Below are 21,501 nucleotides of genomic sequence, written 5' to 3' on the forward strand. Positions count from 1 at the left end.
TCAAGAAAAAAGAGAGAGAAGGCCCAAATAAATAAAATCAGAGATGAAAAAAAGAAGTTATAAATGACACCACAGCAATATGAAGGATCAAAAGAGATTACTACAATTATATGCTAATAAAATGGACAACCTAGAAGAAATGGACAAATTCCTAGAGATGTACACTGAATCAAGAAGAAATAGAAAATATGAACAGACCAATCACCAGTAATGAAATTGAATCAGTAATTTAAAAAACTCCTAACAAACAAAAGTCCGGGACCAGATATCTTCACAGGTGAATTCTACTAAACATTTAGAGAAGAATTAATGCTTAGCCTTCTCAAATTATTTGCAGAGAAAGGAATGCTTCCAAACTCATGCTACAAGGCCAGCTGCACTCTGATACCAAAACCAAAGATATCACCACAAAAGTAAATTACAGGCCAATACCACCAATAGACATAGATGAAAAACTCCTCAATAAAATGCTAGCAAACCTAACCTAACAATACATTAGAAAGATCACACATCGTGGTCAAGTGAAATTTATTTCAGGGATGCAAGGATTTTTCAATATCCACAAATCAATCAATGTGATACACCACATTAATGAAATGAAGAAGTCATTTGATCATCTCAATAGATATAGAAAAGGCTTTTGACAAAATTTAACATTCCTTTATGACAAAAATTCTCAACAAAGTGGTTATAGAAGGAACATACCTCAACATAATAAAGATCATATATGACAAGCCCACAGCTAACATCATGCTCAATGCTGAAAAGCTGAAAGTATTTCCTCTAAGATCAGAAACAAGACAAGGATGCCCACTCTCAACACTTCTAACCAACATAGTATTGGAAGTCCTAGCCACAGCAATTAGACCAGAAAAAGAAATAAAAGGAATCCAAATTGGAAAGGAAGAAGTAAAACTGTCACTTTGCAGGTGACATGATATTACACATGGAAAATCTTAAAGATGCCACCAAAAAACTACTGGAGCTCGTCAATGAGTTTGGAAAAGTTGAAGGATACAAAATTAGTATGCAGAAATTGGTTGCATTTCTATACACTAACAACAAACTATCAGAAAGAAAAATTAAGAAAATAATCCCATTTACAATTGCATCAAAAAGAATAAAATATCTAGAAATAAATATAACTAAGGAAGTAAAAGACCTGTACTTGGAAAACTATAAGACACTAATGAAAGCAATTGAAGATGACACAAACAGATGGAAAAATATACTGTGCTCATGGATTGAAAGAAATAATATTGTTAGGGACTTCACTGGGGGCACAGTGGTTAAGAATCCGCCTGCCAATACAGGGGACACGAGTTCGAGCCCTGGTCCAGGAAGACCCCTCATGCCACGGAGCAACTAAGCCTGTGCGCCACAACTACTGAAGCCCGTGCGCTTAGAGCCCATGCTCTGCAACAAGAGAAGCCACCACAGTGAGAAGCCTGTGCACTGCAATGAAGAGTAGCCCCTGCTCGCTGCAACTAGAGAAAGCCCGCATGCAGTATCAAAGACCCAATGCAGCCAAAATTAAATAAATAAATTTATTTCAAAAAAAGAAATAATATTGTTAAAATGACCATACTACCCAAGGCAATCTACAGACTCATTGCCATCTCTATCAAAATACCAATGGCATTTGTCACAGAGCTAGAACAAATAATTCTAAAATTTGTATGGAAACACAAAAGACTCTGAATAGCCAAAACAATCTTGAGAAAGAAGATCAAACCTGGAAGTATCACACTCCCTGATTTCAAACTATAATACAAAGCTACAGTAATCAAAACAGTGTGGTACTGCCACAAAAGCAGACACATAGATCAATGGAACAGAATAGAACAGCGGTATTCAACCCTTTTGGAACAAAGGACCAGTTTCATGGAAGATAATTTTTCCATGGAAGACAATTTTTCCATGGACAGGGGTGGGAAGATGGTTCAGGCAGTAATGGGAGCAATGGGGGCAATGTTTGAGGCAGTAATGTGAGCAATGGTTCAGACAGTAATGCAAGCGACGGTTCAGGTGGTAATGCGAGCAATTTTTTTTTTCATTTCGTATCTTAATTAGCTGTTGGGAAAAATAAGTTGTATATTTATCTAGTCACTGCTAACTGCATGTTATTAATTTTAAAACAGTTAATTCTCTAGCATATCGCAAACAATGACAAACTTATCCTCCTCTTCCATAGTTATAGCCTTATTTTTGTTAACTGTTTTACTGCATTGATTAGAATTTCTAGAGCAATGTTAGATAGTAAAGAAATGTCAGGCTTTTGGACGTTCCTACTTTGTTCATGATTTAATAGGACTGCGTCTAGGACCTTACAGTTAAATATCATGCCATTAGCTGGTTTCAGATAAGCTGTTCTTAATCAAGTTAAGAAAGTGTTCTTTTACTACTAATTGGTAGTAAAAGTAAAAACAACAACAACCACAAACCAAGAATGGATATTGATTTTTATTGGATTGAATTTGGAAAGTTTTTTTGGAATAACAGATTGTGATGCTAGTTGGCATTTACTACTCTGTCATCTTTCTTTCCTAAGAACAGTAGATTCAAAGGTTAAGTAATGGTGAGCTTTCCAAATGCACTATTTAAAGTTCTGAGGGCAGAGCAGGATTACTCAGCAAGATACAATACTGATAAAGGAACAGCATGCAAGGTTAAGCCAAAGGAAAAGAGGAACCTGTGGTTGCTGTTTTATTTAAAAATTTTAAGGAAGTTGTTTATTACCAATAATTAAATAGTTCAGAGAGACATTTAATCATAAGACTGTCAAACAGAACTCTACTACAGTTGATTAAAATCTTTAAAAAATTTTTTATGGAGAGAGACTTCATCACTTTCTCTACTGACATGCACCAATGTTTTCATACTTAACCTGGAAGTTCTTCCTAATCTGAATATTCCTTGCTGACATACAGGCATACTTTTTCTCCTATTTCCTTGTCAAAAAAAAAAAAACAAAAAAACCAAACACTAGTCCCCCTACAAAATAAGTGCAAGAATTCATAAGGAACTACACCCCATTAAAAAGCCTAGAATTCACATGGCCACTTGGTTGTATTCCACTGGCTCAAAGACACCAGGGTTCACAGAAGTCCAGAAACTGGGCTTGTGGCTTTTTGGTTTGACATTAACGTAATCTGTGGCTTCCTTTACGTTCTCATAGTCCAGGACATAGTCATTTCTTCGTCCTTCAGGAGCTGAAAAGACCACTTGTGTGTAGTTCACATCCTTGGTGGCCTTAGGGGAAAAAAGCAAAGAAATTTGGTCAAGACTCCTACCATGTTTGGAGGAGGTACTCAACTCTCACTCAAAGAAGCTCGCCCTAGGCTGGATGGGAAAGAACCTGGGTCCCGGGTAACTGTGTCTGAGAGCAGGGCCAGGGCAATGAGGAAGATTGCTCCTTGTGCCTGTGGGAATGAATGGGTTTAAGGAAGAAAGACGTGGAGACTTAATCCAATTGAGGTCAGGACTCAGAGTGGACCTTGGTCAGTGATTGGGACATGGGGAGGAAGGGGTTTCCCGTTAGCACCTTCATTTTTATATGAAGGATGCTTTGTGCTGATACGGGCCTGGGAATGAAAGCCCAACCACCCTCACCTAAGGATGATGTAATGCCTCCAGAAGCACCTCCTTCCTTACTCCCATCTCTGGAGCCACGGTGACCCCAGACTGCATATGGAGGGCTTGGATCACTGGGAGTGTCCATTACCTGGTGGGTGGGAGGTGAGGTGTCCGAGCTGTTGGAGCTGTCTGAGGACGTGTCACTGTCATCTAGGGTGAAATAGAAACTGTTCTTCTAAAGAAAGCCAAAGGGTGTAAAGAGTGGATAAAGGCAATGGAAGAGAGAATGAGATGAAGACAGAGGCAGAGCCAGGAACTCAAAGAGGAGCGGGGAAGAGAGATACAGAGCCCCCCAAAGAGAAAAAAGGAATAGAACAGAGAAAGGGGGGAGCCTCCCAAAATAATCAGGAACATGTCCAAGAGTCCAGGCATTGCTGCTTTGTCCAGCTCCATCTAAAAGTAATACCAAGCCCACCAGGCTGGACTGTACTTGGGAAGGGCTATCTCCTGGAAGGGGAGTAGGTGGGACATGCTGAGCTGCTGTGGCCCAAGGCAAAGAGCTCTGGCCCCAGAAATCACAGGCATAGCTTCTAATCTAAACCTGTCACTAACGCCAGGCAGGTTACATTCCTTATTGTGCCCTGGTTTTGTCCCCTGTAACACAGAGAGTTGGACAACGATCTCTGAGGTCCCTGCCAACCATGGAGTCTTTGATTCTGACCAGGTTTCAGGGAAGCATCAGGATCAGGGGTTGTGGCGAGGCCCATGCCTCTCCCCTTCCACTGAGACCATGAGTTCATGCAAATGGCATCTTCTGATTCCCACATGCATTGAGGCCTTATCTTGGTGGCGAGGAAGCCTGACAACCAGATTTCTCCAACTGAAAAGATAAAATTTAGAAGGACGGAGCAAACTCAAATCAACCAAAAGATAAAGCAGTGGAAAGAGCAATCTCTGGTGAGTGACTCTCTTGCTGTGGAAGCGGCAGTTTCCACTGTGTGAATAGAGACCTGGTGGGTCTCCCAAGCTGAAAGAGAGAGAAAACGAGAACGTGATGTCCCTGTTGGTTCACTTGCCAGAGGGGGATATAGACATGAACCATAACCAAGACTCAGATTTATTAAAGTGCCCAGATTCCCATGGCTGGGGACAGACAGAGGCAGTTGAAATCTCGGCTCCACCACTAACGGGCACACAGAAGAAAAGATGCCATACTATCACAAAGACAGGAGCAGAGACAGCCCCCGAGTCCTCCGCGGCAGCCGTTCACACATGACCAAAGCTAGAGAAGAACTTAGACCCACACAAACCCAACGCAATCTGCACCACTGGATAGGATGAGCAACCTTCTGAAAATGGGGGCCTGGCTTGGCCTGTACTGGGGAGGGTGTGAGGAATCCTCGGGCTAGTGGTTTGGGCAGGACAGACTAGGGCTGCTGCAGGGAGGCTCCCCGGGAGTCCAGACAGAGCAGAGTAAGCTTTGTGACAAATTCTCCCCCCACCCCTGTACTCACTCGGGTAACGGGGCTTAGGCACAGGGGTGCTTTTCTCGGCCCGAGTCTCCATTGTCTCCTTGGCAGCTGGTGGGCTGTAGTGGGCAGGGCTGGGCCTGGGGACCTGGAGCCTGGCCCTTTTCAGTATCTGCTCATTTTCCTTGGCTAGAGGAGACAGGGCAAGAGTCAAAAGTGAAAGTTCGCTAGGTCAGGCACATCCTACCTGTGAGCACAGCTCTCATTAGGGAAAATTGATCAGAGGGATCTCTTCAAACCTCAGCACTCCTCTGCTCAGAACTCTGCAATGCCCCTCGCCTCACTTGGAGTAAAATCCAAAGTCCCAGCCTGAAGGCCTTCTGGGCCTCACTCCTCCTTCTTCTCCCTGCCCCACCTCAGCTCCAGCCACCCGGTCCCTTTGCTTCTGCTATTATGAGCAAACTCTCCTGGCTTATGGCCTTTGTAGGTGTGGCTCACTTCCTCACTTCCCTCAGGTTTAGACTCAAGTGTCAGCATCTCAGGGATGCTGACCCCCATCCAATTTGTATCTCCTTGCCTTGCTTCATTTTTTTTCTCCCTAGCACTTACCATAACCTAACACACATTTTACTTGTTTGTTGTCTGTGTTACCCATGGAATGTAAGGTCCATAAGGGCAGGGATTTTTATTTTGTTCCCTGTTGTATTGAATGAATGATTGAATAGAGTAGCTTAGACTTAACACCATCTTGCCCAATCCCTTGTCTTAGCACAGCCAAAGCAGTTTTATTTTCCTTAATTGTAATGTCTTCCCTGGACCGAGCTTCCTACTTTCCACTGCAAATCAGCTCAGGAATTTAAGCGAATTTCTTAGTCTAACCATACCATTCGCCCTTCTGTTGTAATTCAAGGCCATTTCTTCACATTAAGTCCCTTGGCAGGGATGAAGGAAAATCACCAGGCTCAGGTTAAGTGAGCGCACCCTCATGAGCATCGCAGCAGCTTGTCTCTAGGCAGAAGCTTGTGTGGGTAATGGAAGGACTCTGAGCCATCATTCCCAACCGCAGATAGGTTGGGTCAGAGTGGGGATTACCAGCTTAGAGGTTGGTGGAGTGAAGGGGCATCTGGCCAGGGATTCCTCAAGTAGTGATATTCGGGGGTTCCAAAGGGGGCTCATCTTGCTGCAGGCTCGGGAGTGGTCCCTGAGGGCAACCAGGAGGGAAGAGGATGTTGAGCCAGTTACCCATGTGCCTGCTGAGCAGGTAGTTGACGGCTACGAGGAGGCAGGCCTGCAGTACCAGAGACACCACTGCGATCACTACTCCGTGCCAGACCTTCATTTCTCTGTTGGGAAATGAGAAAATCAGGTTAGAGGTTGCAGAGGTACCAAGACGGCTGCAAACCTATCCCTGCCCCAAGCCAGAGGCAGCCTGCGGGTGTTGCTGTGTGTCTTGGGTCTCTTCCCTCTCAAATGGGAAGGCTTTAGGGGCCGGGGAGGGTGATGTGCACACTTGGAAGCTGGCTACATCCATCAGCCTGATGGGAACCTGAGCTGGCTCTTCCTGGGCCACTCACTCCGTCAGCATGACGAGTTCCTCGCAGGGCCGTCGCAGGTCACGAGAGAGTCTTGGGCTCTCTCAGGGGCAGCAGGAAGAGACGTGGAAGGAACCACTGGGGGTACCTTGTGTCCAGGCAGCACCAAGAGTGGGACTGCCCTGGAGACCCACGGAGGCCAGGCAGTGGGTCAGGACTCCTGGGCCGCCTTGGCTGCTAGAGAGCCGTTTGCTTTCCTCTCCCCAGATTCCAGTTTTTGAATCTACAAAATAGGCAGTAACAATATTAGCACCTGCCAACTGGTGGGTACTCGCTCGCTGCCAGCCACAGGGTTGAGCCCCCCGGCATACCCACCATTCTACCTGATTCGCACAATCCTGTGACCTGGATGTCACTACCCTCCTTTTATAAGGAGCAATGTGAGGTCTAGAGGGCTGAGGGAGGAGTCTGAGGCTGTACATCCAGGCCTGGATTTGAGCCCTACATCCAAGCCTACACCCCCAACCATTCATCTCTGCTCCCGGAGCCTTACCTGCTGCTGGAAGCACAAAGGGGTCCAACAGGAGCAAACACACTGGGGGAGATTCTGTGAAGAAGCCCAGTGTCACACACACACACATGCACACACATTCACCCACACCCTCCGTGCCTTCATTGGGCTTTAGGCCCAGGACTGGGGATGCTGTTCCACTCTTATGAGCATGTTTATTTTAAAAATTACCATATCAATTCCATCAACATGGTGCTGAAAAGGGATAAATTAGGAGTTTGGGATTAACAGATATGAATTACTATATATAAAATAGATAAACAACAAGGTCCTAGTGTATAACACAGGGAACTGTATTCAACATCCTGTAATAAACCATAATGGAAAAGAATATGAGAAAGAATATATATATATATTCTGAATCACTTTGTTGTGCACCAGAAACTAACACAACACTGTAAATCAACTACACTTCAATTAAAAAAATTTTTTTATTGTCAAAAAAAAAATGGTGCTGAATATGGAGTTTACTGCAAGAAAAAGCCAAGATGGTTTCAAAGCCTTTGAAATGATGTTTACTCAGCACAAGATGGGGCCGCAAGAAGGCCCACTGTCCTCCTGCAGATGGTAAACATTGAAAAGGCTTTTATTGCCCGTAAGGCTTATTTTCCCAGTCAGCATTTCCAAGTGATAAGGGCAGTGTGGAATGTCCTGACATTTCTGTTTCTGTGTGTGGTTCTCACACTGGGGCTATCCAAGATCAAACCTGGACCAACTTGGGAGAGAGGAGAGGCAGGAACTGGGGAGGGAGGCTGCCAGGGAAGCCCAATGTTCCGTTATTTTAAAACCAATATCTTGGGCTTCCCTGGTGGCGCAGTGGTTAAGAATCCGCCTGCCAATGCAGGGGCCATGTGTTCAAGGCCTGGTCTGGGAAGATCCCACATGCCGCAGAGCAACTAAGCCCGAGTGCCACAACTAACTACTGAGCCTGCGCTCTAGGGCAAGCGAGCCACAACTGCTGAGCCCACGTGCCTAGAGCCCATGCTCCGCAACAAGAGAACCCACCGCAGTGAGAAGCCCGCGCACTGCAACGAAGAGTAGGCCCCACTCGCCGCAACCAGAGAAAAGCCCGCACGCAGCAACGAAGACCCAACGCGGCCAAAAGTAAATTAAAAAAAAACCAATATCTTATTTTGTCTCTTTATACAAAACTATGTTGCCTATACTTCCTTCTATCATTTTAATATACTGTAAGCACCTTACTAGCCAAATGACACACAGTACCTGTGTCAATATATAGCATAAAAGTCAAACATCTCAATATGGATCTAAGTTCTGTTCCCTTCTAGGTGTGAATTATTGAACTTCTCAGTGTCTCAGTTTCTGTACCTGTAAAATGGGGACAATGATAGTATGTACCTCACAGAGTTCTTGTGTGGGCTTGGGGAGTTATGTTTATAAAGACCTAAATACAATGGCAGGCATGTGGGAAGCACTCAGTAATTATTAGGTATCATTCAACCCTAAAACACTGCACCAAGATGATGACTAGAGTTGAGCTATTAAAATCGGGTCTGTCTATTTTTGGAAACGTAGGCATTCATTTTGAGTACAGTTTGAAGATAAAATCTGGGCAGGATGAGGTATGAAAATGATGACAGATATCATTATTTAAGTGGCTAATGGCCCCCAACCGCAATGAGCAGGTTGTTCCTTAGGGCCTAATTGCAGATTGCTGATCAGACAGTCGGCAGAAACATCTGCTCATTTGTGCACAGACACACACACACACACACACACACACACACACCAAACAACCGGGAAATGAGCAATTTGAAGTAACTATGTTCAGAAAAAATGCCTGGACCATGTGAGAGTTTCATATACTTCATTCCATCATCAAGATGGGACTGTCCTGCCCTGCCCTCTTTCAGGTTTGGATACCCAGCCCCACATTAATGCAGTGTCTTGCCAGCTGCCTCCAAACCACACATGAGCAGAGGACTAAGAACATTTCTTCCGTTTACTTCAGACCTGGTGGAAACCCTGAGCCTTCCAGTTAGGGCTGAATTCCATTTTCTTGTTTCCCCTTCTCCTGATAAAGGAGCTCTCTTGTGGCCTTTCTAGTAGGTACAGCATAACAAAAGAGGTGAAATAATAAAAACACAGCTTTTCCTGTCTGAGGCCTGCTTTCTTTGGTTAGATATATTCTGGAAAGAGTACACAACAGAAGATGACTTATGTGAAAATCATATGGATTAAAGTAATCCTAATCAATATTGCTAAGCTGACTTGATCAATCTTTCAAAATTAAGTAGCTTTAAAGGTTTTTTTTTTTTTTGCGGTACGCGGGCCTCTCACTGTTGTGGCCTCTCCCGTTGCGGAGTACAGGCTCCAGATGCGCAAGCTCAGCGGCCACGGCTCATGGGCCTAGCCGCTCCATGGCATGTGGGATCTTCCTGGACCGGGGCACGAACCTGTGTCCCCTGCATCGTCAGGCGGACTCTCAACCACTGCGCCACCAGGGAAGCCCTAAAGGTATTTTTTATGAAGTGTTTAAAAAGATTTTTTGGCAGGCTTCATTAGCTTATTGTCTTTAAAATGAAGAATTTGAGCTATAAGAGAACAAGACAGGGAGATGAGAGCCAGGCTCCTCCTCCTGGCTCTGTCACTTGCCAACTGTGTGACCTGGGACAGGTAGAAGTCCTTTCTAGGCCCAGCACTTGACAGTACTCCTAAGGCTCTTTCTAGCCCTCAGCATTCTGTTCTTTAAAGACTGGAGGAGGGGAAAGGGAAACATAGTTGGATGGAAATGGAATATTTTGAAAGAAAAAAATACTTCTTTCCATTTTCTAATATCATCCAGCCTCCTTCATATTACTAGACTTTTTCTCACCTAATTGAATATGCAGTTTTGAAGAATCAAGAAAAGGAGGAAACATAAATACACCAAACTAATAATGAATATAACCACAGAAACAGAGAAGGTCAAAAATTGTGAGACTCCTGAGATTTTCTTTTTGTGAAATATCAATAAAATTATTGATTTCCTAGAAAAATATAATTAACAAAATGGATTCCATAAGGCACAGAAAACTTAAACAGACTAAAACCAAAGCAAAACAACAAGAAAGCAATTTGGGACCCAAGTTCAGTTCCCCTCTAGCTGCTAGGGGCAGAGAACTTGGAGTCAGACAGCTTAGGTTCACATCCCAGTTCATCCTCTGCATGAGTTGGGTCTAGTTATTTAACCTCTCACAGCCTCTGTTTTCTTGCCTGTAAGATGAGAGCAATAATAACTAATTCTCAGGATTAGATAGATAAATATAAATGATACCTACTTCTGTGAATGAAATAAGATGCAGTATGAGAAGCAGTTTTCTAGCTTTTGTCACAAAGTAATAAGCATCCTATAAATGGCAGCTATTATTATTTAGAAAGTAAAAGCATTATAAAAACTATGTACTCAAAGTTTGTGTCTAGATAGTTTTACAAATGAGTCATTTGAAATTTTTAAAGAACACAGGGCACAAAAAAAAAAAAAAAAAAAGGAAAACTCTCCAGGCTCATCTCACTTATGAATACAGAGGTAAATACATAATATTATATCAAAAGTTACTCCAGGGGGGGCCTCCCTGGTGGCGCAGTGGTTGAGAGTCCGCCTGCCGATGCAGGGGATACGGGTTCGTGCCCCGGTCTGGGAGGATCCCATATGCCGCGGAGCGGCTGGGCCCGTGAGCCATGGCCGCTAAGCCTGTGTGTCCGGAGCCTGTGCTCCGCAACGGGAGAGGCCACAACAGTGAGAGGCCCTCGTACAGCAAAAAAAAAAAAAAAAGTTACTCCAGGGGAATCAGGCTCCCTGACTTCAGACTATAATACAAAGCTACAGTAATCAAAACAGTATGCTACTAGCACAAAAACAGAAATATAGATCAGTGGAACAGGATAAAAAGTCCAGAGATAAACTCACACACCTATGGTCACCAGATCTATGACATAGGAGGCAAGAACATACATGGAGAAAAGACAGTCTCTTCAATAAGTAGTGCTGGGAAAACTGGACAGCCACGTGTAAAAGAATGAAATTAGAACACTCCCTAACACCATACACAAAAATAAACTCAAAATGGATTAAAGACCTAAATGTAAGGCCAGATACTATAAAACTCTTAGAGGAGAACATAGGCAGGACACACTTTGACATAAATCACAGCAAAATATATTTTAATCCACCTCCTAGAGTAATGAAAATAAAAACAAAAATAAACAAATGGGACCTAATTAAACTTAAAAGCTTTTGCATAACAAAGGAAACCATAAACAAAATGAGGGGCTTCCCTGGTGGCGCAGTGGTTGAGAGTCTGCCTGCCGATGCAGGGGACACGGGTTCATGCCCCGGTCTGGGAAGATCCCACATGCTGCGGAGTGGCTAGGCCCGTGAGCCATGGCCGCTGAGCCTGTGCATCCGGAGCCTGTGCTCCACAACGGGAGAGGCCACAACAGTGAGAGGCCCGCATAACGCAAAAAAAAAAAAAAAAAAAAAATGAAAAGACAAACCTGAGAATGGAAGAAAATATTTGCAAGTGAAGCAACTGACAAAGGGTTAATCTCCAAAATATACAAATAGCTCATGCAGCTCAATATCAAAAAAACAAACAACCCAATCAAAAAATGGGTGGAGGATCTAAATAGACATTTCTCCAAAGGAGACATACAGCTGGCCAAAAAGCACATGAAAACATCACTAATTATTAGAGAAATGCAAATCAAAACTGCAATGAGGTATCACCTCACATGGGTCAGAATGGCCATCATCAAAAAATCTACAAACAATAAACACTGGAGAGGGTGTGGAAAAAGGGAACCCTTCTACACTGTTGGTGGGAATGTAAATTGGTACAGCCAATATGGAGAACAGTATGGTGGTTCCTTGAAAAACTAAAAATAGAACTACCATATCATCCAGCAATCCCACTCCTGGGCATATACCCAGAAAAAACCATAATTCGAAAAGTTACACGCACCACAATGTTCATTGCAGCACTATTTACAATAGCCAGGACATGGAATCAACCTAAATGTCCATCAACAGGAATGGATAAAGAAGATGTGGTACATATATACAATGGAATGTTACTCAGCCATAAAAAAGAATGAAATAATGCCATTCTCAGTAACACGGATGGACCTAGAGATTGTCATACTGAGTGAAGAAAGTCAGGCAGAGAAAGACAAATATCATACAATATCACTTATATGTGGAATCTAAAAAAACAAAAAGGTACAAATAAACTTATTTACAAAACAAATAGAGTCACAGATGTAGAAAACAAACTTACGCTTACTGGTGGGGAATGGGAGGGGGCGGGGAGGGATAAACTGGGAGATTGGGATTGACACATCCACACAGTTACGTCTAAAATAGATAACTAATAAGGACCTACTGTACAGCACAGGGAACTCTACTCAGTACTCTGTAATGACCTATGTGGGGAAAGAATCTAAAAAAGAGTGGATATATGTATATGTATAACTGTTTCATTTTGCTGTACAACTGAAACTAACACAACATTGTAAATCAACTATAGTCCAATAAAAGATTTTTTAAAAATTAAAAAAAGTTACTCTAGGGATATACAGGAAATTAATTATTACAATAAAAAAAACTAACGTTGAGTATTTGCCATGTGGTTTATTTATCCTCTTGCTCTACAAGAACAGACATTATTGCCACTTCCTAGATGAGGACACCAAGGCTTGGAGAGGTTGACCAATTTGCCCTGGTCCCCCCACTGGAAGAGTCCAGTTTTTTTTTTTGTTTGCTTGTTTTTAAATTAATTAATTATTTATTTATTTTATTTTTGTCAGTGTTGGGTCTTCGTTTCTGTGCGAGGGCTTTCTCTAGTTGCAGCAAGCGGGGGCCACTCTTCATTGCAGTGTGCGGGTCTCTCACTGTCGCGGCCTCTTGTGTTGCGGAGCACAGGCTCCAGACGTGCACGCTCAGTAGTTGTGGCTCACGGGCCTAGTTGCTCCGCGGCATGTGGGATCTTCCCAGACCACGGCTCAAACCTGTGTCCCCTGCATTGGCAGGCAGACTCTCAATCACTGTGCCACCAGGGAAGCCCCAAGAGTCAAGTTTTAAACTCAAGCCCATCTGACTCAAAAGTCTAACCCTCAATCATTACAAGGAGCTGCCTTTTATATACTATAAATACAACATGGATAAATCAAATATTTTAAATGAAGCTGGAAGTTTCTCCAACCTATAATAATAATACTGAATATTTATTGAGCATGTTCTCTGCGTACTTTCACATGTATTAATTCATCTGATTCTCACAACCACCTTAGGAGGTATGTACTATTATTATTTCCATTTTACAGAGGACAAAACTCACAGAGAAGTACGTTGGTCAAGATAATGAGAAGAGTTAATGAGGCTTTGTGTCCAGACAGGCTGGCGCTGGAGCCTCAGCCAGTAACTGATGCAATGGAGCAAGGAAAAGTCAAGTTTATTCTTATTTGCAAAAGATGTGATTTTATACCTAGAAATCCCAAAAGAATCAATTGAAAAACTAGTGAAATTAATGAGACTGCTCAGGAAAGTCTTGAGGGCATGATAAATATTCTAAAATTACCAACCATTCTTTGCTGGTAATTACTGCCATTAATAGCAATAATATTGTTATTATTCCAGCAACAGCCAGTTAGAAAATGGAATTGGGGACAGGGGGAACCAGGAACCTTAGTAAACATTGCAACAGATATATCTAAGAATAATTTTAATTATAAGAATTATTTTGAAGAAAATTGTAGAAATTCACTGAGAAATCTAAAAGACTTTTTAAAAGTCTTTGAAAGAAAGACATCTCATGGGTTTTAGATTGGGAAGCTAAAAGACTAAATATAAATCACATTGAAATTGATTTATTGGTTCAATATAATTCCAATCAAAATTAGAATGAGAATGTTCTACACCTCAAAATTATTCAAAAATTTATCTGGGGAAAAAATAATAACAATCCAGAAGGGTTGAAACTTGTTTGAAAAGGAATTGTGACAAAGTGGGTTCCAGACATACCACTTTTTAAAAGTAGTGTAGGGCTTCCCTGGTGGCGCAGTGGTTGAGAGTCCGCCTGCCGATTCAGGGGACAAGGGTTCGTGCCCCGGTCCGGGAAGATCCCACATGCCGCAGAGCGACTGGGCCCGTGAGCCATGGCCGCTGAGCCTGCGCGTCCAGAGCCTGTGCTCCACAACGGGAGAGGCCCCAACAGTGAGAGGCCCGCGTACCGCAAAAAATAATAATAATAATAAATAATAAAAAAATAAAATAAAATAAAAGTAGTGTAGACTTGTAAAATATGACTACGTATAACACATATATTATAAAAGTGGTTCACGAAGCAGGGGGAGGAAAGGAAAGGGTTATTTAAGAAATTTTGCACACAGGATAATGAATTAGCTACCTATAGGGAAAAAGAAAATATCTTCGATTCAGACATGATATAACAAAATAAATTCCAAAGGAATTAAGGAGGTAAATATTTTTAAATTGAGACATTAAAATTAGAAAGAAATAGGATCGGATATTCACATATTCAATAATATTTATTAAATCCCCAGATGAGAGAAAACTTTCTCACTTTACGTGCAACAGAAGAAATCACAAAGCAATACAAGAAAAATAGATTTGGGGCTTCCCTGGTGGCACAGTGGTTGAGAGTCCGCCTGCCGATGCAGGGGACGTGGGTTTGTGCCCCGGCCCGGGAGGAGCCCACATGCCGCGGAGCGGCTGGGCCAGTGAACCGTGGCCGCTGAGCCTGCGCGTCCAGAGCCTGTGCTCCGCAACGGGAGAGGCCACAACAGTGAGAGGCCCGCATACCACAAAAAAAAAAAAAAAGAAAAATAGATTTGGTTCTAAAATATTAAAACTTAATATGTTAAAATAAAATTTAAAGGCAAACAGACAAAAAAACTAGAGAAAGTATGTGCAACACAATTTTAAAAGATTTTACGTTTTGTTTTTACAAAAATTGTTAAGAAAAATCCTAGCACTCCCCAAATGATAAATTGGTAAAAGGCGAGGAACAGACAATTCAACAAACAATTTGAAATGAGATCAAAGCTGTTATTGCAAGGTAGTTCTACCCACTGTGGATTATAAAAGTGAAAAATAGAAAACAATCTGACTGAAAAACAAAGATTAAATAAATTAGGGCAAAGGTATAGGGTGGCATATTATACACTTAAAATTATGTTTAGGAAAAATTAATCTAGAGAAGGAGTCTTCTGTGAAAAAGTACAAGACAGTTATATTTAGCTTGTACTTTATCAGTATATATATATATATATATATATATATATATATATATATATACATTATATATATATATATATATATACAGTATACAATATACAATACGATCACAACCCTGTAAAAAGTAAATATAAAAAGGATGAATATTTGTAAAGAAAAAAAAAACTCTGGGTCATTAAAATTTTTTTGTCTATTAGTTTAATAACCCCCACACCTCAATTCACCTGATTCAGTTAATCAAATCCAGAATAATTCACTGATAATTATTTTGCATATCAAATATAAATTTTCTCATGAATATACATTTATGAAAATTAAATTGGGGAATCTATTTTCAAAAAGGGGAAATGGAAGAAAATATACCTAAATATTAACAAAACTAGGTACTGAAATGTTCTGGATGATTTTTTCCAATCAGGAAAATATTTTAAGAGTATGGAAACAAGCCTAGAATTTCTGAGTAGCTTAAATTAGCATGAGACCAAATTTATCTACATAAACATTTTATTTACATCTAAATTCTATCTCACCATATTAATATAACATTGAGATAATCAGCTAAAAGTCTGAATTTCAGTCAATCAAATATTTATTGAGTGGTCTATGTGTGTGGTCCTGGGTGAAATACCCTGATGGCCACGAAGAAGGAGAGAACGCTACCTGAACTTCCAAGAGCTCATGTTGTACCTGGAAAATCAAGACATTAATGTGTAAAAAAAATCAAAAAATACAAGAGATGCCACAACAAAGCATGATGAATTGTCAGAAGGCGTGCTATCAATAGCACGTAATGTTTTAAAGGAAAAAGAGATCCCCATGCAACAGAATATTCAGAGAGGATTCACTGAGAGGGTATTATTCGAAGAACAGGTGATGGATGGGTGGAGAGTGGGGAGCACAGCACTCCAGCTAAAGGTGTCTGCCAACCCTGGCTGTAGGGGACAGTTTTAGTGGAATTAATTGTCTTCAACAAAGTTCACTATAGATTTGACCACATGGGAATAAGATGCTATGGGAGAAATCTGAGTATGCTGCCAGGCAACCTCACAAGTAAGGGCAGGAAAATGGTGAGGAACAGGGACTTAGTGGCCAGGTGAACTGGGCTGGAGATTCCAACTCTGGCCTTCCTAGCTGTGACTTGCTTTCTCTTGTCAGGCCCCAGTGTTTTATGGGAAAAATGAGGACATCACCTGTTTCATTTTTTTAACTCACACATGTTTTGTGCTTACTCTATGCTAGCATCATGCAAAACATTTTGCATAAATTATCTCATTTAAGCCTCAAGATAACAACCTTATGAGGTAGATAATATTGCTGTCCCCATTTTACATATGAGAAAACCAGGCTCTAATCCGCCATGCAGGAGAAAGAATTCAAACCCAGGCTGTTTGGAGCGAGAGCCTTCGCCACACTGCACATAGTATTTAAGAAGCTTAGTCGAGTGCCTGGCATACATAGGTGCACAACAGGGGTGATCCTCGGACCAGAACAGAACGTTCAACCCCAAATTGTCTTACCTATATAAATGCACCCATTTCCACAGGGGCTCACACATGATTTTCAGGTGAGAGGTATAAGCAATCCAATAAACAAAGCTATATGGTCCTGGGAGGTCCTTGGTCCTAAACAGTCCCTGCTCCTATGACTGTCACCATGTCCACGCACCAGGAGACAGAGAAGGTCCAAGTACCTAGCTGTGAAAAGGGAGGAACTCGCGTCTGACAAACACCATGGAGAAGAGGACGACAGAGGGTTAGGGCGTCACCTCTGTCCTGGGTATCAGAGAAATTGTCTCTGAATTTCCTTCAACCCTGGTCACCATTGCAGGGGCCTCACCCCAGGCAGTTGGGACGCATCTGGACTATAAAATGAGAACCCGGATCAACATTCCAGCTTGGCAACTTTCTAAACTCAACCACCTTGGACACCTTGCTTCCTCTCTCTGAGTCTCAGTTTCCCTGTCTAGAAACTGAAAGGGGTGAGATAAATAGATGTAGTTCTGACATTTCGTTGTTGTAGAATTCCATGAGTCTAAAATGACATAAAGGATAAGACTCATATTAACCAGAAATAGCAACTTTGAATCTCAACCAGCTAAGCCACATCTCCAGTCACACGGAGTTATAGGTGCAGGCACAGCCAATTTTTTAGGAGGAAAATAAGTCATCCAAAATTTCTAACTAGTAATTTGGCGGAAAGCATTTTTGCAAGAAAGTACTTGAGATGAATGCAACTTGGGGATTTGGGGGAAAGCATTTTTACAATTACTTGAGATGAATGAAACTTAGTACAGAGACTAAATCAGCAAGACAAAGAATTGCAAGCAACTTCAGGAGTCATTTTCCTAGATCTGCTAAGCTCCAGGTGAACTGGAGGGGCCAACTAAATTTTATAGAATTGACCAACTAAATTTTAGAGAAACTAAACACCTTCTACAGATTATGCTCAGTCTGTGAGCGCTTTGGTGGCTGGGACCATGTCTAGTCCATACTTTAGCTCCACAGTTCCTGGCACAATATTTAGAGACAACGTGTGGGGAAAAGCACTTTGTAACATTCTGTACTCATTGCAGTTCAATCAGTTTGCATATAATAAACACTGTTTAAGCTTGGTGGGGGGCACTTGATGTCCCTGAGTCTCAGTTTCCTCCTCTGTTAATTAGAAAGCCAAAGGCCTCCCTCACAGAATTTGCCAAGAGGGGTAAGTGAGACCATGGAACTTTCCAGCACTGTTCCTGCCTCACTACTGGGTCTCAGGGCCATGGGCATGTCTCCTGTAGAGTCCAGTAGGACCTCATGCTCAGAAGGGCCCCATGATGGGTTTAGTGCTCTGCTGTTGCCATCTTTAAATTCTTAATAATTTTTAAAAAGGGGTCCAAGATGTCCATTTGCACGGGGCCCTGCTGATTACGCAGCTGATCCTACTCAAGGCATTGTACTGAGTAGGGTTGCCGAAGCCCACACAAGGTCAGTGCACAGAATGGGAGCAGAGTCGGCCAATAACCAAGTCTTCCTTGAGTGCCTGGTCTACACTTCTGAGTTCCCAGGCTTCAGGGACAATGGAGAGAAGCCTGCTCTAAGAACACTCTTCTGTGCTAAAGTATTCTAGAAGAGTTTTCTGTCACTGACTTCAGTCAAGTCACTCAACACCTTTGTGCCTCAGTTTCCTCAATCAGAAAGAGAAACTATGAACAGCACCTATATTTTCAGAGTTGTTGTGAGGATTAAATGAATTAATCTTCGTGATGCTCTTAACAGTTCTTGGGACATAGTAAGCTCTATGTAAGAGTGAGCTATTATATTTTGCTGTTGTTGGTGGTGGCTTTTCCTTGCCCAGATGTTTGCCTGGCTTATTTTTGACAGCGTACTTTTTCTGATTCTCATTCATGACTGTTTTTAAACTGCCAGGCTGGTTCCCTTCCCTCCACACATCCCAGTTCTTTGTAGTTCAGAATGAATCTTAAGGGAAAAACTCCTGCAGGGAGATATTCTCTGGGATCTGGTTCCCAGTTGACTTTAAAAGAGTAAATAATTTATAGCTACTATTGATGGGGTACTGGGCACTAAATGTGTATTTTCTGTAATCCTCATAGCAACACTGAAAGGTGGCTGGTTTTATACCCATTTTACAGATGAGGAAACTGAGGATTACAAACATTTAGCAAAGTTCTTTGGATCTGGTTCCGTCTGCATCCAAAGTCTATTTACCTTCTAGCCGGAGCCCTGAAAGACACTGCTGCTATTGAAGACAGATCTCAGGTCTCAGGAGCAAGAGACTAATGTCCATAAAGTGCACACTGACAAATCTTAAGTTCACTCCAAGCCGATGGCAATTGAATTCCACACCCTGGCATCCTAGCACATAAACGGAGAACCCCCTCTGAAACTTCTACACATACATGTTCACAAACAGACACACACCCCTCAAACTAATTTAAAATCCTACGTGCCCAAACAATACTTACCTCCAGGATCATGAGAAAGTTCTGATCCCAGCCTGTGTTTCAGCGATGTCCTGATGGAAACATCTCCCTCACCATGCTCCCAGCCCCACCCGGAAGCTTCTCAGTCACTGGAGGTCAGTCACCAATGTTTCATCATTTCCAACAGGGTGAGGGCATGCTGCTCAGAAGATAATAATCTAGCTCAGTTTTGTAGAGCGGGGTGAAGCAACAGACAACACCTCCTGTCTCTCTCGGCAGGGCTCTACCCTACTGCTCCATGCAGACAGTTTACGTCGATGGAGATTAGTAGTCTCTTTCCCTCCATGTGAACAAATGTTTAAATTCCACAAATATGCACACAGCCCGGTAGAGCGGAAAGAGCCCTGGAGGAGAAGTCAAGAGGTCTGGGTTCAAGTTCCACCTCCTGCAGTAACTTGCCGTATGAGCTCAGACAAATCACCTTCCCACCAGTGGACTCATGATCTTCCCTTATAAAATGAAGAAGTGGGTCTCTACGTATTAGCAAGTGTCCCTTCCAGCTTGCCTCATCTCCGAATCTGTGTGTGATGCGACCATAGATTATTATGAGTGTGTATATGGGACGTACGGCAACTGATGAGGATAATTTTTTAAGGACTCTTTTACCATTAAACATTGAATGAGGCCGACCTCAGATGGCTGTTGCAGTTTGTATGACAGTGCCAGGAAGGGAAGAAAGGTCAATTGCAGGCTTTTGGGGGGTGTCTCAGGCTAAACCCCCACATCCTAAATTTGGGAGTGAAGAAGAACATGAGGAGCATAAAATGATCCTGAAATAAAACAAAGAAAACAGAACTTTACAGGCCTCTGTGATGTCACCTCCCTGCTCGCAACAAGATATAACCAGTGTAGAATAATGGCTCCCAAATCAGATATATCCAGGTTTGAAACCTGGCTGTACTACTTGGTAGCTGGTTGACTTGGGATAAGTTACTTAACCTCTCTGGTTCTCAGTCTTTCCATAGGTTAATAATAAATGTCTAATTTTTTTAAATCTCACAAGGCTTTTTAAAGTTAAATGATACAAATAAATAGGCAAAGCACTTAACAGAAGCTCCTTTCTCTGGTAAACAACAAATGGTAGCTATTTACATTTTTATTTTCTAAATTAAAGTTAGAAATCCACCCCTTGGGCTGAGTGCTGCTCAGTGTTTTCCGACCCACAATGTATTATCAGTTCACTGAGGAAATATGTCTATAGCTACAGTCTTCTTTCCTTTGCAGAGCTATGTTAAGAACAGGAAACGCCATCCTTACCCAAAGTTTAGGAATGCATGGGGATCCTGGAAGCTTTACAGAATGATTTCCTAACTGGGTTTTCGGCACCCTCCAGGTTCGTCCTTACATTGTCAACATACACCTCGCTGCTCCTGACTCTGCCAGAGTCTCTCAGTAATTAACTCTAGCTACAGTTAACCTATAGGAATCAAGCCAAGAATTTTGACCCAATACCTTGATTACCCTTTTACCTGAACCCGGGGTAGATATGGCAGCAGCCAGGGTTGTGTATCATTCACACTGCTCTCCTCTTCTGTGTAGACCACTCTTGGACTAGAACCTTCCATGATGCCTCTTCAAGCCTCACAATATCATGTAGTTGTTAAGGATTTTTGAGCATGACATATTTGGGGTCCTCCATGTGTGTACTCTCACTACGACAGTGTTACAACAATAGAAAGTCCACTTGACTTGGACCTCAGTGACCTGGAGGCCCGAAGCATTCGACCTCTCTGGACTACATTTTCTTCATAAACAATTGCAAGTAGTTTTGATTCAATCATCCACGACTCTGCTCTAAATCGAGGGTCTATGTCTTACTCTCCTGTGTCCCTTGTCACCAGAACTCTGCCTGCGTCTAGTAGGTGCTCAAGCAGTGTTTGTGGCATGTGTAAGTGAGTGAATGAATTAAAGTGCTGTTATTTATACATGCCTGGGATATGCCCACATCTCACACACTGCTTAACTACATGCAAACACTTGCTGAAGATGAGATGATGATTTGCTCACAAAAGCACCTAGTCTGCTCCTTCCCAGAGGCCACTGTCAACGGATTCCTGCTGGTGCTCCTTGGGAGGTCCACATCCAAGCCTCCATCTGCCTAGCCGGATGTGATA

The 21,501-nt window shown here is 42.3% G+C and overlaps 1 protein-coding gene across 3 annotated transcripts; it reads right to left on the reverse strand.

Annotated features, from left to right (window-relative positions):
- Positions 1–2,471: 2,471 nt before the first annotated feature.
- Positions 2,472–19,473, reverse strand: RHEX (regulator of hemoglobinization and erythroid cell expansion). Of its 3 annotated transcripts, XM_082611850.1 has the most exons (6): positions 19,370–19,473; positions 6,620–6,860; positions 6,288–6,388; positions 5,091–5,234; positions 3,725–3,786; positions 2,472–3,252 (listed from the first exon to the last, which is right to left on the reverse strand). In XM_082611850.1, the coding sequence occupies exons 2-6, from the start codon at positions 6,628–6,630 to the stop codon at positions 3,052–3,054; spliced, it is 519 nt and encodes a 172-aa protein (XP_082467976.1). In that variant the 5' UTR covers positions 6,631–6,860; positions 19,370–19,473; the 3' UTR covers positions 2,472–3,051. The 3 variants fall into 3 exon arrangements, with proteins under 3 accessions (XP_082467976.1, XP_082467975.1, XP_082467974.1); XM_082611849.1 differs by lacking the exon at positions 2,472–3,252 and having other exon boundaries at positions 3,457–3,786; positions 6,726–6,860; XM_082611848.1 differs by lacking the exon at positions 2,472–3,252 and having other exon boundaries at positions 3,457–3,786.
- Positions 19,474–21,501: the final 2,028 nt, after the last annotated feature.

Source organism: Mesoplodon mirus, assembly GCF_964341445.2.
Source record: "Mesoplodon mirus genome assembly, chromosome: 3".
NCBI classification, from domain to species: Eukaryota; Metazoa; Chordata; class Mammalia; order Artiodactyla; family Ziphiidae; genus Mesoplodon; species Mesoplodon mirus.

What these genes read in the sequence shown, in the direction of transcription:
- RHEX (XM_082611848.1), bottom strand. An exon ending in CCTGCTCAGCAGGCACATGG is followed by an intron (nt 5,235 to 6,287) that starts GTAACTGGCTCA and finishes TGTCTCCTCTAG; the next exon opens with CCAAGGAAAATGAGCAGATA. An exon ending in GCCTAAGCCCCGTTACCCGA is followed by an intron (nt 3,787 to 5,090) that starts GTGAGTACAGGG and finishes ATTTCACCCTAG; the next exon opens with ATGACAGTGACACGTCCTCA.